The sequence below is a fragment of the Scyliorhinus torazame genome, chromosome 7, assembly GCF_047496885.1.
Source record: "Scyliorhinus torazame isolate Kashiwa2021f chromosome 7, sScyTor2.1, whole genome shotgun sequence".
In the NCBI taxonomy this organism is placed as follows: domain Eukaryota; kingdom Metazoa; phylum Chordata; class Chondrichthyes; order Carcharhiniformes; family Scyliorhinidae; genus Scyliorhinus; species Scyliorhinus torazame.
In genome coordinates this window covers 196,171,530-196,186,995 of record NC_092713.1, presented here as the reverse complement: position 1 = coordinate 196,186,995, position 15,466 = coordinate 196,171,530, and the positions used below count along the sequence as shown (strand labels likewise).

Sequence of the window (15,466 nt, the reverse complement as noted above, 5' to 3'; positions counted from 1 at the left end):
CATCTCTAAATTATGATTTGGTAGAATACACAGTTCCAACTCTCCTTATGTCAGCATATTCATCAACAAAAGTTGATTATAAATTAACAATGTTCACCTTCCTAATTGGTGGTTAGTTATTGCGGATGCACGCTCTGTGAGTTTGGCACTGCAGACTTTGCTCTCTCGGTCTGAGTATAAAAATCAAGTGTTGAAATTCTTTCTTGCCAGACTGGATCAAGTGTGCCAATGCAAGAATTTGTGTGAGGAAATCTGTTCCAAAATCAGGTAAGCCATAACGATATATTTGTATGACAGCGTATCGATTGATTAATAATGTTGTTTGCCTTTGAATGTAAACAGTTAAAATATTGTCATGTATGTTTATTAATTCTCCTATTTTGTTAAAATGCGGCCTAATGAAAAAAGTAATTAAATCACTTTCTTTATTAAAGTTCAAGATGTCAGTGTAGTATTAGATTAAGTGGGCATTATTTTAACTGAATGTCTTTTGACACATTTTCAAGTCACTGTCTGTGTTATTTTAACACCGCGAATTACTGGGTTGGCAATGGAGTTCAATTCATTCAAAGGTGTTAAGCTGGAAATAATACACAGAGAAGGTTATGCGCTTAAACAGCTGTATGTAAACTAGATGATAATCACTGAAATTGTGGAACTCAGTGGCATGAATTCTCTGGTCATCGGGATTCTCGTTTCCCGCTGGCAGTGCACCCAGCCACCGGGCTTTGCGGCAGCGTGGGGTGGTTTCAATGGGTAATCCCGTTGACAAACGGCTGGAAGATCGGATCCTGGCGCCAGCCAACGGTGCACCACCAAGAAACACGCGGCTGGTGGATCGGAGAACCCAGCCTAGTATGTAGGGAAAACAAGAACAATTTATCTTCCACCACAGCTGTATCCTGAATTTAGTGTTGAGGTTGCTTTCAGTTCGTTTGACATTTTCCCTGCACAGGTGCATTTAAAAAAAAAAGTTACATTCTATAGTAACTCACAAAAAGCAAAAACATATTCAGATCATTGGACTGTCATGATTTATGCTCAGGTATAATTATTCATTTAAGCTGGAGAGGGTAAAATTTAGCTATCTCTTTAAGTCATGTGGATCTCTGTAGTAAATTCTTAATATAAAATAATTCCAAAAGTGCTTTGCTGAGGAGCAGGAAAGGAGCAGACCTTGTGGAGTCAAGTGGGTGTAGTGACTGGATTATTGTTTAGAGATGGAACTTGAGAAGACTTTTGTGAGTGGCTAGCAAGGCAAAAAACTAAGGGCTTTAGGGAAGGAGTTTCAGAGAGTAGGCCCAAGGCAGCTAAAGACTCTGCCCTAAATGGAGGAGCAGAGATGCAGAAGGGTCTGGAAGCCCAGAAGGCGTGAGAGAGAACATGATACTGAAAGGGTTAACACAGGTGATGTCGACCCTGGCTCTCAACTTCAATGTAACACACACAGGTATATCTTAGAAGTATCGCCTAAATTCATTCTTTATTCCTTAATTCTGAAATTGTAAGTGTGCGATTATTTCAGCTCTGAAAATAACAGGCTATAGCAACACCTGCATTTATCCCAGTTACCGGAACGGGCTCTGAGCCACTCCGTCACAATCCTGGCAAAATATCCAAACTCAGGCAGAATTAAAACATCTGAAAATACAGGTATTCTGAACACTCTAAGCTTTGGATAAATTTGAACTATGTTGTGGCAGAACTGTCTGTTCTTTAAAGAGAGCAGCAATTTATTTTGACTGGCGAATAATTTGTCCCTTCCTGCAGAGAGGGTTAGTGTCAACTTGGAGAGAGTAACTATCAGCGCACAGGCGGCTGCTGAGTGGATTTGTCTCTTTCTCTTTTGTGCAACCAGCTAGTGAGTTGCCCAGGTGGACCTTGAGCCAGTTGGGGGCCGTCTAAAAGAGGAGACAACATCCAACTTCTACATTTGGGTTCCCGAAAGATACGGGAGCAATTTGCATCGCCACTGCTTTGAGTCATTGATAGCAGTCTCCCTTCTAAGGTGGAGAATACAGTTTTGTGTTCCACTCCAGAAATTAGAGTACGCAATCAAGGCTGGGACTTCAGTGCACTGCTACAGGAGTGCCAGGGGTGCTGCATTGTGGATGAGATGTTAGATGTCAACTGTCTGCTCTCTCAGGTGGGTGCAACATATCCTATGGACTATTTTGAAAAAAAGCAGTGGAGTGCCCTCTGGTGGCTTGGTCAATATGTATCATCCACCGACAATGGCATCCTCAGATCATTATCACATTGTTGTTTGTGGAAGCTTGCAGTGTGCAAATTGGTAATCTTTTCTCCCTACCTTCCCACCCCACCCAGGGGTCAGTTTTGTAAAGAGTTCCTCGATTCCCTATGCAAGTTTTCTCTATCTATGAATGTCTTGGAATGTTTGAGAGGAAGTTGTGTCAATTAAATCTTGACGCATGTTTTCTGGCGGCGGAGGTCCCACTAATGTCTATGGTGTTTTAGAACAAAAGAACAAAGAACAAAGAAATGTACAGCACAGGACCAGGCCCCTCGGCCCTCCAAGCCCATGCCGACCATGCTGCCCGACTAAGCTACAATCTTCTACACTTCCTGGGTCCGTATCCCTCTATTCCCATCCTATTCATGTATTTGTCAAGATGCCCCTTAAATGTCTCTATCGTCCCTGCTTCCACCACCTCCTCCGGTAGCGAGTTCCAGGCACCCACTTCCCTCTGCGTAAAAAACTTGCCTCGTACATCTACTCTAAACCTTGCCCCTCTCACCTTAAACCTATGCCCCCTAGTAATTGACCTCTCTACCCTGGGGAAAAGCCTCTGACTATCCACTCTGTCTATACCCCTCATAATCTTGTAGACCTCTATCAGGTCTCCCCTCAACCTCCTTCGTTCCAGTGAGAACAAACCGAGTTTATTCAACCGCTCCACATAGCTAATGCCCTCCATACCAGGCAACATTCTGGTAAATCTCTTCTGCACCCTCTCTAAAGCCTCCACATCCTTCTGGTAGTGTGGCGACCAGAATTGAACACTATACTCCAAGTGTGGCCTAACTAAGATTCTATACAGCTGCAACATGACTTGCCAATTCTTATACTCACTGCCCCGGCCAATGAAGGCAAGCATGCCGTATGCCTTCTTGACTACCTTCTCCACCTGTGTTGCCCCTTTCAATGACCTGTGGACCTGTACTCCTAGATCTCTTTGACCTTCAATATTCTTGAGGGTTCTACCATTCACTGTATATTCCCTACCTGCATTAGACCTTCCAAAATGCATTAACTCACATTTGTCCGGATTAAACTCCATCTGCCATCTCTCCGCCCAAGTCTCCAAACAATCTAAATCCTGCTGTATCCTCTGACAGTCCTCATCGCTATCCGCAATTCCGCAATTCCACCAACCTTTGTGTCATCTGCAAACTTACTAATCAGACCAGTTACATTTTCCTCCAAATCATTTATATATACTACAAAGAGCAAAGGTCCCAGCACTGATCCCTGTGGAACACCACTGGTCACAGCCCTCCAATTAGAAAAGCATCCTTCCATTGCTACTCTCTGCCTTCTATGACCTAGCCAGTTCTGTATCCACCTTGCCAGCTCACCCCTGATCCTGTGTGACTTCACCTTTTGTACTAGTCTACCATGAGGGACCTTGTCAAAGGCCTTACTGAAGTCCATATAGACAACATCCACTGCCCTACCTGCATCAATCATCTTAGTGACCTCCTCGAAAAACTCTATCAAGTTAGTGAGACACGACCTTCCCTTCACAAAACTGTGCTGCCTCTCACTAATACGTCCATTTGCTTCCAAATGGGAGTAGATCCTGTCTCGAAGAATTCTCTCCAGTAATTTCCCTACCACTGAAGTAAGGCTCACCGGCCTGTAGTTCCCGGGATTATCCTTGCTACCCTTCTTAAACAGAGGAACAACATTGGCTATTCTCCAGTCCTCCGGGACACCCCCTGAAGACAGTGAGGATCCAAAGATTTCTGTCAAGGCCTCAGCAATTTCCTCTCCAGCCTCCTTCAGTATTCTGGGGTAGATCCCATCAGGCCCTGGGGACTTATCTACCTGAATATTTTTTAAGACACCCAACACCTCGTCTTTTTGGATCTCAATGTGACCCAGGCTATCTACACACCCTTCTCCAGACTCAACATTTACCAATTTCTTCTCTTTGGTGAATACTGATGCAAAGTATTCATTTAGTACCTCACCCATTTCCTCTGGCTCCACACATAGATTCCCTTGCCTATCCTTCAGTGGCCCAACCCTTTCCCTGGCTACCCTCTTGCTTTTTATGTACGTGCAAAAAGCCTTGGGATTTTCCTTAACCCTATTTGCCAATGACTTTTCGTGACCCCTTCTAGCCCTCCTGACTCCTTGCTTAAGTTCCTTCCTACTTTCCTTATATTCCACGCAGGCTTCGTCTGTTCCCAGCCTTTTAGCCCTGACAAATGCCTCCTTTTTCTTTTTGACGAGGCCTACAATATCTCTCGTTATCCAAGGTTCCCGAAAATTGCCGTATTTATCCTTCTTCCTCACAGGAACATGCCGGTCCTGAATTCCTTTCAACTGACACTTGAAAGCCTCTCACATGTCAGATGTTGATTTGCCCTCAAACATCCGCCCCCAATCTATGTTCTTCAGTTCCCGCCTAATATTCTTATAATTAGCCTTCCCCCAATTTAGCACATTCATCCTAGGACCACTCTTATCCTTGTCCACCAGTACTTTAAAACTTACTGAATTGTGGTCACTGTTACCGAAATGCTCCCCTACTGAAACATCTACCACCTGGCCGGGCTCATTCCCCAATACCAGGTCCAGTACCGCCCCTTCCCTAGTTGGACTGTCTACATAGTGTTTTAAGAAGCCCTCCTGGATGCTCCTTACAAACTCCGCCCCGTCTAAGCCCCTGGCACTAAGTGAGTCCCAGTCAATATTGGGGAATTTGAAGTCTCCCATCATCACAACCCTGTTGTTTTTATTCTTTTCCAAAATCTGTCTACCTATCTGCTCCTCTATCTCCCGCTGGCTGTTGGGAGGCCTGTAGTAAACCCCCAACATTGTGACTGCACCCTTCTTATTCCTGATCTCTACCCATATAGCCTCACTGCCCTCTGCGGTGTCCTCCCGCAGTACAGCTGTGATATTCTCCTGAACCAGTAGCGCACCTCTGCCTCCCCTTTTACATCCCCCTCTATCCTGCCTGAAACATCTAAATCCTGGAACGTTTAGCTGCCAATCCTGCCCTTCCCTCAACCAGGTCTCTGTAATGGCAACAACATCATAGTTCCAAGTACTAATCCAAGCTCTAAGTTCATCTGCCTTACCCGTAATACTTCTTGCATTAAAACATATGCACTTCAGGCCACCAGACCCGCTGTGTTCAGCAACATCTCCCTGTCTGCTCTGCCTCAGAGCCCCACTGTCCCTATTCCCTAGTTCTCCCTCAATGCTCTCACCTTCTGACCTATTGCTCCCGTGCACACCCCCCTGCCATACTAGTTTAAACCCTCACGTGTGACACTAGCAAACCTCGCGGCCAGGATATTTATGCCTCTCCGGTTTAGATGCAACCCGTCCTTCTTATATAGGTCACACCTGCCCTGGAAGAGCTCCCAGTGGTCCAGATAACGGAAACCCTCCCTCCTACACCAGCTGTTTAGCCACGTGTTTAGCTGCTCTATCTTCCTATTTCTAGCCTCACTGGCACGTGGCACAGGGAGTAATCCCGAGATTACAACCCTCGAGGTCCTGTCTTTTAACTTTCTGCCTAGCTCCCTGAACTCCTGCTGCAGGACCTCATGCCCCTTCCTGCCTATGTCGTTAGTACCAATATGTACAACGACCTCTGCCTGTTTGCCCTCCCCCTTCAGGATGCCCTCTACCCTTTCGGAGACATCCTGGACCCTGGCACCAGGGAGGCAACATACCATCCTGGAGTCTCTTTCACGTCCACAGAAGCGCCTATCTGTGCCTCTGACTTAGAGTCCCCTATTACTATGTCTCTTCTGCGCTTTGACCCTCCCTTCTGAACATCAGAGCCAGCCGTGGTGCCACTGCTCTGGCTGCTGCTGTTTTCCCCTGATAGGCTATCCCCCCCAACAGTATCCAAAGGGGTATACCTGTTCGAGAGGGGGACAACCACACGGGATTCCTGCACTGACTGCCTGCCCTTTCTGGTGGTCACCCATTTCTCTGCCTGCACCTTGGGTGTGACCACATTTACATAACTGCGATCTATGACGCTTTCCGCCACCTGCATGCTCCTAAGTGCATCCAATTGCTGCTCCAACCGAACCATGCGGTCTGTGAGGAGCTCCAGTTGGGTGCACTTTCTGCAGATGAAGCCATCCGGGACGCTGGAAGCCTCCCAGACCTGCCACATCTCACAATCAGAGCACTGCACCCCTCTAACTGACATTGCGTCAATTAATTAAAATTAAAATTTAAAAAAAAATGTTTTTAATATATATTTTTTAAAATTTCAAAGTTACTGTTAAGTATCTGTTTCCTAGCACTAGATTTCTGATAGAAATGCGAAAGCTAAATATAGTACTCTCCGATCTCTGGCTTAGATACCCCTCTAAATTATAATTAAGTAATTATGTTTAGTTACCAATGCTTAATTTTTTTAATTTCCCGAAACTAGGCTGCAATCTTTTAAAATATCCGCTCCGACTCGCAGCTCCCGCGCTTTTTAAATCTCCCGCGCTGTTTTCACTGTCCTGGCTCACTCAGCTCCCGCGCTGTTTTCAAAGTCCCGGCTCACTCACCTCTCGCGCTGTTTTCACTGTCCCGGCTCACTCACCTCCCGCGCTGTTTTCACTGTCCCGGCTCACTCACCTCCCGCGCTGTTTTCACTGTTCCGGCTCACTCACCTCCCGCACTGTTTTCAATGTCCCAGCTCACTCAGCTCCCGTGCTGTTTTCACTGACCCGGCTCACTCACCTCTCGCGCTGTTTTCACTGTCCCGGCTCTCTCAGCTCCCGCGCTGTTTTTAATGTCCCGGCTCACTCAGCTCCCGCGCTGTTTTCACTGTCCCGGCTCACTCACCTCTCGCGCTGTTTACACTGTCCCGGCTCACTCAGCTCCCGCGCTGTTTTCACTGACCCGGCTCACTCACCTCTCGCGCTGTTTTCAATGTCCCGGCTCACTCACCTCTCGCGCTGTTTTCACTGACCCGGCTCACTCACCTCCCGCGATGTTTTCAATGTCCCGGCTCACTCAGCTCCCGCACTGTTTTCAGTGTCCCGGCTCACTCAGCTCCCGCGTTGTTTTCACTGTCCCGGCTCACTCAACTCCCGCGCTGTTTTCAATGTCCCGGCTCACTCAGCTCCCGCGCTGTTTTCAATGTTTTCTTTGTGTTGCCCCTCGTTCCACCAGGGAACATGCCGTGGGGTTGTCTTCGGCTGGACAGGAAGATCCTGCCAGTGTGAAGGGCACCCTCGGTGTTAGTCCCACATTTTCACGCGGATAAATCCTGAAGAGAATATGTTTATATGGTTTCAGGGGGAGTTGAAGAGTTGTAGCAAAGTATTTTTTTCTTTTGTAGGTAAATGATCCACAATCGTGAAGTTAGTGAAAGAAATAAGGTGCATTTACCTAGCACCATTCACAACCTCAGATATCTCAGAATACCGATCAAACAACTTCAAAAACAGAATTGTCATAACCCCCATGAGGCCCACTGGGAGACAATCATCGATCTCCCCGTGGGGCACACGGAGCACACGCTTCACAGGTAGGGGGCAGAGGCCACTCAACTGGGGCTCTTTATAACAGAACATAAAAGTCAGCCTGAGAAAGGACCGGTTTGTTGGTTATCCCAGCGGGGGCTTTTTTTGTAAATAGTTACTGACAAGGGCAGAGTATTGTTATGAGTAATAAGAATTCTTGAGTAATAAATATTCTTCTTCCTACCACTGGCTCCCTTAGTCATTAAGTTGTTATTTTTATGATGCAAGGAAATGCAGCTACTAATTTGTGCACAGCAAGGGAATCAAATGTAATATTTCCAAGTTTTCTGACGACACAAAACCTTGTCTGAATGTAAGTGGCAATGAGAATGTCGAGAGATCGTCAAGATTATTTAGACAAGTTGAGTGAGTGGGCAAATACAGGGCACTTGCAGTATAACGTGGGTAAGTGCGAAGTTACCACATTGGGAGAAGAAACAGAACAACGGAGTATTATTTAAATGGTGATCAAATAGGAAATGTTGACGTACAAAGGGACCTGGTATTCTTGTATACCAATCACTGAAAGCAAGCAGGCAGCTATGGAAAGCAGTTAAGAAGGCAAATGGTATGTTGGCCTTCATTGCAAGAGGGCTTGAGTACAGGAGCAGAGATGTCTTACTGTAGCTTTACAGAGCCTTGGTGAGACCACACCTGGAGTATTTGTGTGCAGCCTTGATCTCCTTGCGAAGAAAGGATATACTTGCCATCGAGAGAGTGCAGCAAATGTTCACCACACTGATTCCTAGGATGGCAGGATTGCCGCCTGGGGAAAGATTAAGTTGACCAGCCTTGTATTCACTAGAATTTGGAAGATGAGACCATAAGACCATAAGACATAGGAGCAGAATTAGGCCACTTGGCCCATTGAGTCTGTTCTGCCATTCAATATTTTCTCATCCCCATTCTCCTGCCTTCTCCCCATAACTTCTGATCCCCTTATTAATTAAGAACCTATCTATCTCTGTCTTAAAGACACTCAGTGAATTGGCCTCCACAGCCTTCTGCAGCACAGAGTTCCACAGATTCACCACCCTCTGGCTGAAGAAATTCCTCCTCATTTCTGTTTTAAAGGATCGTCCCTTTAATCTGAGATGGTGTCCTCTGGTTCTAGTTTTTCCTCCAAGTGGAAACATCCTCTCCACGTCCACTCTATCCAGGCCTCGTAGTATCTTATATGTTTCAATAAGATCCCCTCTCATCCTTCTAAACTCCGAGTACAGACCCAGAGTCCTCAATCGTTCCTCATACGACAAGTTCTTCATTCCAGGGATCATTCTTGTGAACCTCCTCTGGACCCTTTCCAAGGCCAGCACATCCTTCCTTAGATACGGGATCCAAAACTGCTCACAATACTCCAAATGGGATCTGACCAGAGCCTTATACAGCCTCAGAAGTACATCCCTGGTCTTGTATTCTAGCCCTCTTGACATGAATGCTAACATTGTATTTGCCTTCCTAACTGCCGACTGAACCTGCACATTTACCTTAAGAGAATTGTGAACAAGGACTCCCAAGTCCCTTTGTGCTTCTGCTTTCCGAAGCATTTTCCCATTTAGAAAATAGTCTATGCCTGAATTCCTCCTTCCAAAGTTTTCCACATTGTATTTCATTTGCCACTTCATTGCCCACTCTCTTAGTTTGTCCAAGTCCTTCTGCAGCCCCCTTGCTTCCTCAATACTACCTGGTCCCTCTGCAGATCTTTGTATCATCTGCAAACTTAGCAACAGTGCCTTCAGTACCTTCTTCCAGATCATTCATGTATATTGTAAAAGGTTGTGGTCCCAGCACAGACCCCTGAGGCACACCACTAATCACTGGCTGCCATCCTGAAAAAGACCCCTTTATCCCCACTCTTTGCCTCCTGCCAGTCAGCCAATCCTCTATCCATGCCAGGATCTTACCCTGAACACCATGAGCTCTTACCTTATTTAACAGTTTCCTATGCGGCACCTTGTCAAAGGCCTTCTGGAAATCTAATTAAATCACGTCCACTGGTTCTCCTTTGTCTAACTGAGGCTGGTTTAGCACAGGGCTAAATCGCTGGCTTTGAAAGCAGACCAAGGCAGGCCAGCAGCACGGTTCAATTCCCATACCAACCTCCCCGAACAGGTGCCGGAATGTGGCGACTCGGGGCTTTTCACAGTAACTTCATTTTGAAGCCTACTTGTGACAATAAGTGATTTTCATTTCATTTCATTTTTGTTACGTTCGCAAAGAACTCTAACAGGTTTGTCAGATGCAATCTCCCTTTGACAAAGCCGTGCTGACTCAGTCCTATTTTACCATGCACTTCCAAGTGCTTTGCGATCTCATCTTTAATAACAGACTCTAAAATCTTATCAATGGCCGAAGTCAGGCTAACCGACCTATAATTTTCCGTCTTCTGCCTCCCTCCCTTCTTAAACAGTGGTGTTACATTAGCCACCTTCCAGTCCTCTGGGACCCTTCCTGCCTCCAGTGATTCCTGAAAGATCAACACGAATGCCTCCATAATTTCCTCAGCTAACTCTTTTAGGACCCTGGGGTGTAGTCCATCTGGTCCAGGTGACTTATCCACCTTCAGACCTTTCAGTTTCCCCATAACCTTCTCCTTAGTAATGGTCACTGCACTCACCTCTGCCCCTTGGTTCTCCTGGAGCTCTGGCATCCCACTGGTGTCTTCCACCGTGAAGACTGATGCAAAGTAACTATTCAGTTCATCTGCCCTTTCTTTGTTTCCTATTATTATTTCTCCAGCCGCATTTTCTAGTGGTCCAATGTCTATATTTGCCTCTCTCTTACCTTTTATATGTTGAAAAAAATCTCTTCCTATCTTCCTTTATATTACTAGTTAGCTTGCACTCGTACTTCATCTTCTCCCCCATTGTTGCTTTTTTAATTGTCCACCGCTCGCTTTTAAAGGCTTCCCAATCCTCTGGTTTCCCACTAATCCTTGCTTTTTCTTTAGCCTTTATGCTGTCCTTGACATCCCTTATCAGCCATGGATGCTTTGTCCTCCCCTTAGCACGTTTCCTCCTCCTTGAGATGAGAGGGGATCTCATTGAAACATGTAGAATTCTGACAGGGTTGGACAGACAGGGATATTATTTCCTCAGGCTGGAGGTTTAAAACAAGGGGGTCACAGTCTCAAGATACTGGGTAGGTTATTTAGGACTGAGATGAAGAGAAACCTTTTCACTCAGAGGGTAGTGAATCTGTGGAATTCTCTCCAACAAAAGGCTGTGGAGGCTACGTCACTGAAAATATTTAAGAAAGAAATAGATTTTTAGATTCTAAAGATGGAAAGGAGTATAGGGAGAGAGTGGGAGGATGACATTGTGATCGAGGATGAGTCATGATCATATTGAATGGCAGAGCAGGCTTAAAGGGTCAAATGACCTACTCCTACTCCTATTTCCTATGTTTCTGTGAGATAATGTCCAGGTTGTTGTTTTAGGAATTTTGGGTTGGGGATGGATATTGTCCAGACCTCCAGGAAGAAATCCCCTGCTCTTGTTTGAAATAGTACAATGGGATGCTTTACATCCACCGGAAAGGGTAGACAGGGCCTCAGTTTAACATCTCTTCTGAGAGACAGTGTCGCTCTCCAGTGCAGCAATCCCTCACTACTGCATTTGAATGGCAGACTAGTTTTTGTGTCCAACTCTCTGGAATGGGACTTGACCATCCCCATCACCAAACTCTCGGATTGAGAGGTGAAAGTGCTACCAAGTGAACCACAGGGGACACAGCCATTTCAAAACATATCCAGAATATCCACCAATACGTATTGCATAGCATAAATTCCATACCATAGAATATATTGGCCTAAATTCTCCGGCCATTGGGATTCACTCTTACTGCTAGCAGCGCATCCCTGCCCGTGGGTTTCTCTGCGGCATGGGGTGGCTTCAATGGGATATCCCATCAACAAGCGGCGGGAAGAGTGAATTCGCCACCAGCAAAGGGCGCGCAGCCAAGAAACACGTGGCTGGGGTATAGTGATATCATGGTTGTGTTGTAATTCACCAACTGACCACTAGTCTCTAGACTGATGACTGTCTCATTAGTTTAAAAGTGAATGTCAGAGTCAGGTGACCTCAGGCTGACCCGGGAACTGGGAGAGAGGTTGCTTGTGCATGTTCACACTATTATTCATCTGTTGTTTGTATATATTTGACCCACAGTTAATGTTAATAAATTGTTCATAGCTTTAGCTACAAGTGTTCTTGTAATATAAATCAGGCCAGCCAACAAGAATATTACATGGTACCAGGACTAAATGGTATTAAACACTGAGAAAAAAGCTATCACATCATCGACTGACGCCTGCCACGATGTCTCCTGAGATTTGATGATTTTGCAGACTGCAAGAATGAACTACTTGGATTTGTTGAAGCCACCAATGAGTCTCAGATTTCATGGTAATGTGGACAGCAACTGCCGTGTGTTTAAACAACATTTAATCTGTTTCTTACTGCAGTAAATTTAGGAGATTAATCAGATTTGTGTCAGGTAGCGATGTTCCTAACAATGGCAGGGCCCAATGCAATTGTGTTTAATACATTTAAATTTGCAAACAATGAAGAGAGTAAATATTTTAATGAAGTAATTCGAAGATTTGAAGAATATTGCAACCCCAGAAAGAATGAAATTTATGAACGCTGAGTAGAAGATTCAGGCAATTGGTCAAGAAAAGCCATTGTACTTGAAGAAGTAGCACCTCGTTCCTACAATGTGCAGACAGAGGACGGGTTGGTTTTTGAGAAGCAATTATTGCGCACTCTTGAAAACCAAAGAAGACTTTCACAACAGTGTGATGGATGACAAATCTCCGTCAGAATCAACGTCAGCTGCAGTGTCAGAAAGTTCTGCAGTTCCTGAGCATGAAAATGTCATGGAGAACATTGAATCTACAAGTTCTGAGCAGCAAGTCAAACTTTGAGAAGATCAACCAGAGTCAAACGAAAACCTGATCGACTCAATCTGTAGATTTGGACTATTTGTACATACTATGCTTGCTGTTCTTGTGCGTGTATTTATATATATTTATATATATATAATATGCATATTTGTTAAACCAGTTTTAAAAATTTTAAAGAAAAAAATTAATACTGTTAGGCTCACAGGCTAATGATATCTCATGTAAATATACTGATGATAATGTGTTAATTTATTCCTTCAAAGGAAAGAGGATGTAGTGATAGCATAGTTGTGTTGTAATTCATCGATTGACCACCGGGAGTTTCATTCATATATAAACGTATGTTAGAGTCAGGTGACCTCAGACTGACTAGGGAGCCAGGAGAGGGGTTGCTAGTGCATGTTCATACTATTATTCATCTGTCGTTTGCATATATTTGACCCACAGTTAGTGTTAATTAATTGTTTCTAACTTTAGCTACAAGTGTTCATAGAATTTACAGTGAAGAAGGAGGCCATTTGGCCCATCGAGTCTGCACTGGCTCTTAGAAAGAGAACCCTACTTAAGCTCACACCTCCATCCTATCCCCGCAACCCAGCAACCCCAACTCACCTTTTTGAACACTAAGGGCAATTTATCATGGCCAATCCACCTAACCTGCACATCTTTGGACTGTGGGAGGAAACCGGAGCACCCGGAGGAAACCCACGCAGACACAAGGAGAACGTGCAGACTCCACACAGACAATGACCCAAGCCGGAAATTGAACATGGGACCCGAGAGCTGTGAAGCAACTGTGCTAACCACTGTGCTAACCTTGCTGAACATGCTGTTCTTGTAATATAAATCAGGCCATCTGACAAGAACATTACACGGGGGACCGGAGAATCCCACCCATTGTATTCAATATGCATGCCATGCAACTTTTTTATTTATTTGGGATTATTGTGAGATAGCTGCTAGCAACTTGTTTCCTTGCAAAATGTGGACTGCCATAATGCCGTTACTGGTTTGCCGGGTAGATCTTGAGACCAATGTTTCTATGACAATATCATCTCCTCCTTTGCTATGCAGCCACGAAGCACAATGACATCACATCGCGGAGCCAGTCCAGCCAGCCCCAGGAGGGTGCACCGTGGACCCCTCCCCCTTCCAAGTGGGGGTGCACCTGATTCCCCCCGGCTGCCGTGCACAATCATCAATGGTATTCAGCTCTAGTGGGTTCTCACAGTCAGTGAGGACCCTTTTCTGCTACAACATTCATAAACAAGATCTATGACTTGAAACTCTAAGTATGATTATATACATATATAAGATGTGTCTGATAATGAGGCGGTGCAAAGCAAATTAAGTTTCAAAAAGCATAATGAAATAGAGTGATTTGGGCTGTAAAAGGGATAGCTAGCATGTGTGCATAAACATTAGTGTTGACTTAGGGAGGCAAATTTCCTATTTCTATGTTGCAGGATCTATGCAATTCTGCACATTATTATAAAAGTCTTCATATTTCCAATTCAATGTGTCACAAATGCATAAAGCGAAATAATGCCAGTGGTTTCCTCCTGCTTGTGCAGATCTGGGAATCAAAATCTCATCCCAAGGCCAGTGGCTCAGAGATTTACATCTAACTGCCAACCAGAGTAACAGAACTAAAAGAAAGCCAGTTGGCCCATTGTGCAGAGATTTTCAAGCTCTTTCCACCGTCGGGATCTTTTGGTCCCACTAACAGTGACCGCCACCCCCCCCCCCCCCCCCCCCGCCCCCTGTTGCATGTTCCCCAGTAGCCGAGGATGTAAACAACAGGAGCCCCCATTGACAGCGACAAAACTGGAAGATCCTGACAATGGTGGGTTACGTCCGGCACTCCAAAACACGCCATGACGGTGTGTGGTTCTGACTGTGGTGGGGGTGTAGGGGGCAGAAAATCCCACCCATTGTTTCTGTCCCAGGCCAAAAAGGTTATCCTACCTCATCCCACTTTCTGGCTCTTGATCTGTAACCCTGTAGGTTACAGCATTTCCAGATCATATCCAAGTGCTTTTTAAATATGATGCAGGTTCCCCCTGCACCCTTTCAGGCAGTTCAGGACTCCTACCACCCTCTGGTGAAAACAATTCTCCTCATCTCCATTATAGTCCTTCTACCAATTATTTGAAACTGATCTTGGTTATTGTGTTATGGACGAGGTGTTTTCAGAACCCCAAAATGTATCATGGAGTTCAACCAACCTCCCCCTTTAATGCTATTGTTGCTTTTCCGAGCACACGGCTTGTTCTCCAGGGGTGGGATTACAATTATGGACACGTGGGTTTTTAAACACAAAACAATGTTTATTCCATGAACTCAACTTAACCTTTTAAATAAATTTCTAAACCTTTGTCTGTAAGCTTCGGGCATTAGCTCATATGCACTTAAGGTGGATTTCTTCACCTCCTCATATGTTCCAGATACCTCCTCTGGTAGTGATGCAAACACTTCACTCGCTCTACCTACCAGCTTTGATTGAATCAATAATACCCACATGTAGACAGGCACTGCCAAGTTGCTCAGTTACTCTACACTTGTCACTATCTCACTATTTGGTGTGTATTCCCTTGCCTTGTTTGCCTTCCCCAAATGTATTGGGTGGGGTTCTCCGACCGTGTCCACCCGGTGACTGGAGAATCCTGCCTCGGGTCAATGGACTTCTCCATTGTCCGCATCTCGCCCGTGGCATTCTTGCGGCGGGTGGGGCGGAAGAATCCAGCCCATTGTCTAACTTACCTCTGGTGGAATTCCATTGCCATTTATTTGTCCACCTGACCAGCCCATTGA

General features: G+C 45.2%; 1 protein-coding gene across 3 annotated transcripts in view; it reads left to right on the top strand.

Moving 5' to 3' along the window:
• The first annotated feature begins 213 nt into the window (after positions 1-213).
• Positions 214-15,466, top strand: part of LOC140426769 (sodium-dependent phosphate transport protein 2A-like) — an 80,451-nt gene continuing 65,198 nt past the window's right edge. Inside the window, exons 1-2 of one of the 3 annotated variants that reach the window (XM_072511924.1) lie at positions 214-267; positions 13,727-13,856. In XM_072511924.1, coding sequence (XP_072368025.1) covers positions 13,739-13,856 — 118 coding nt within the window. In that variant the 5' untranslated portion in view covers positions 214-267; positions 13,727-13,738. Of the gene's footprint in view, positions 268-7,604; positions 7,752-13,726; positions 13,945-15,466 lie in introns of those variants that run through there. The other 2 variants (XM_072511925.1, XM_072511926.1) reach the window with 2 other exon arrangements.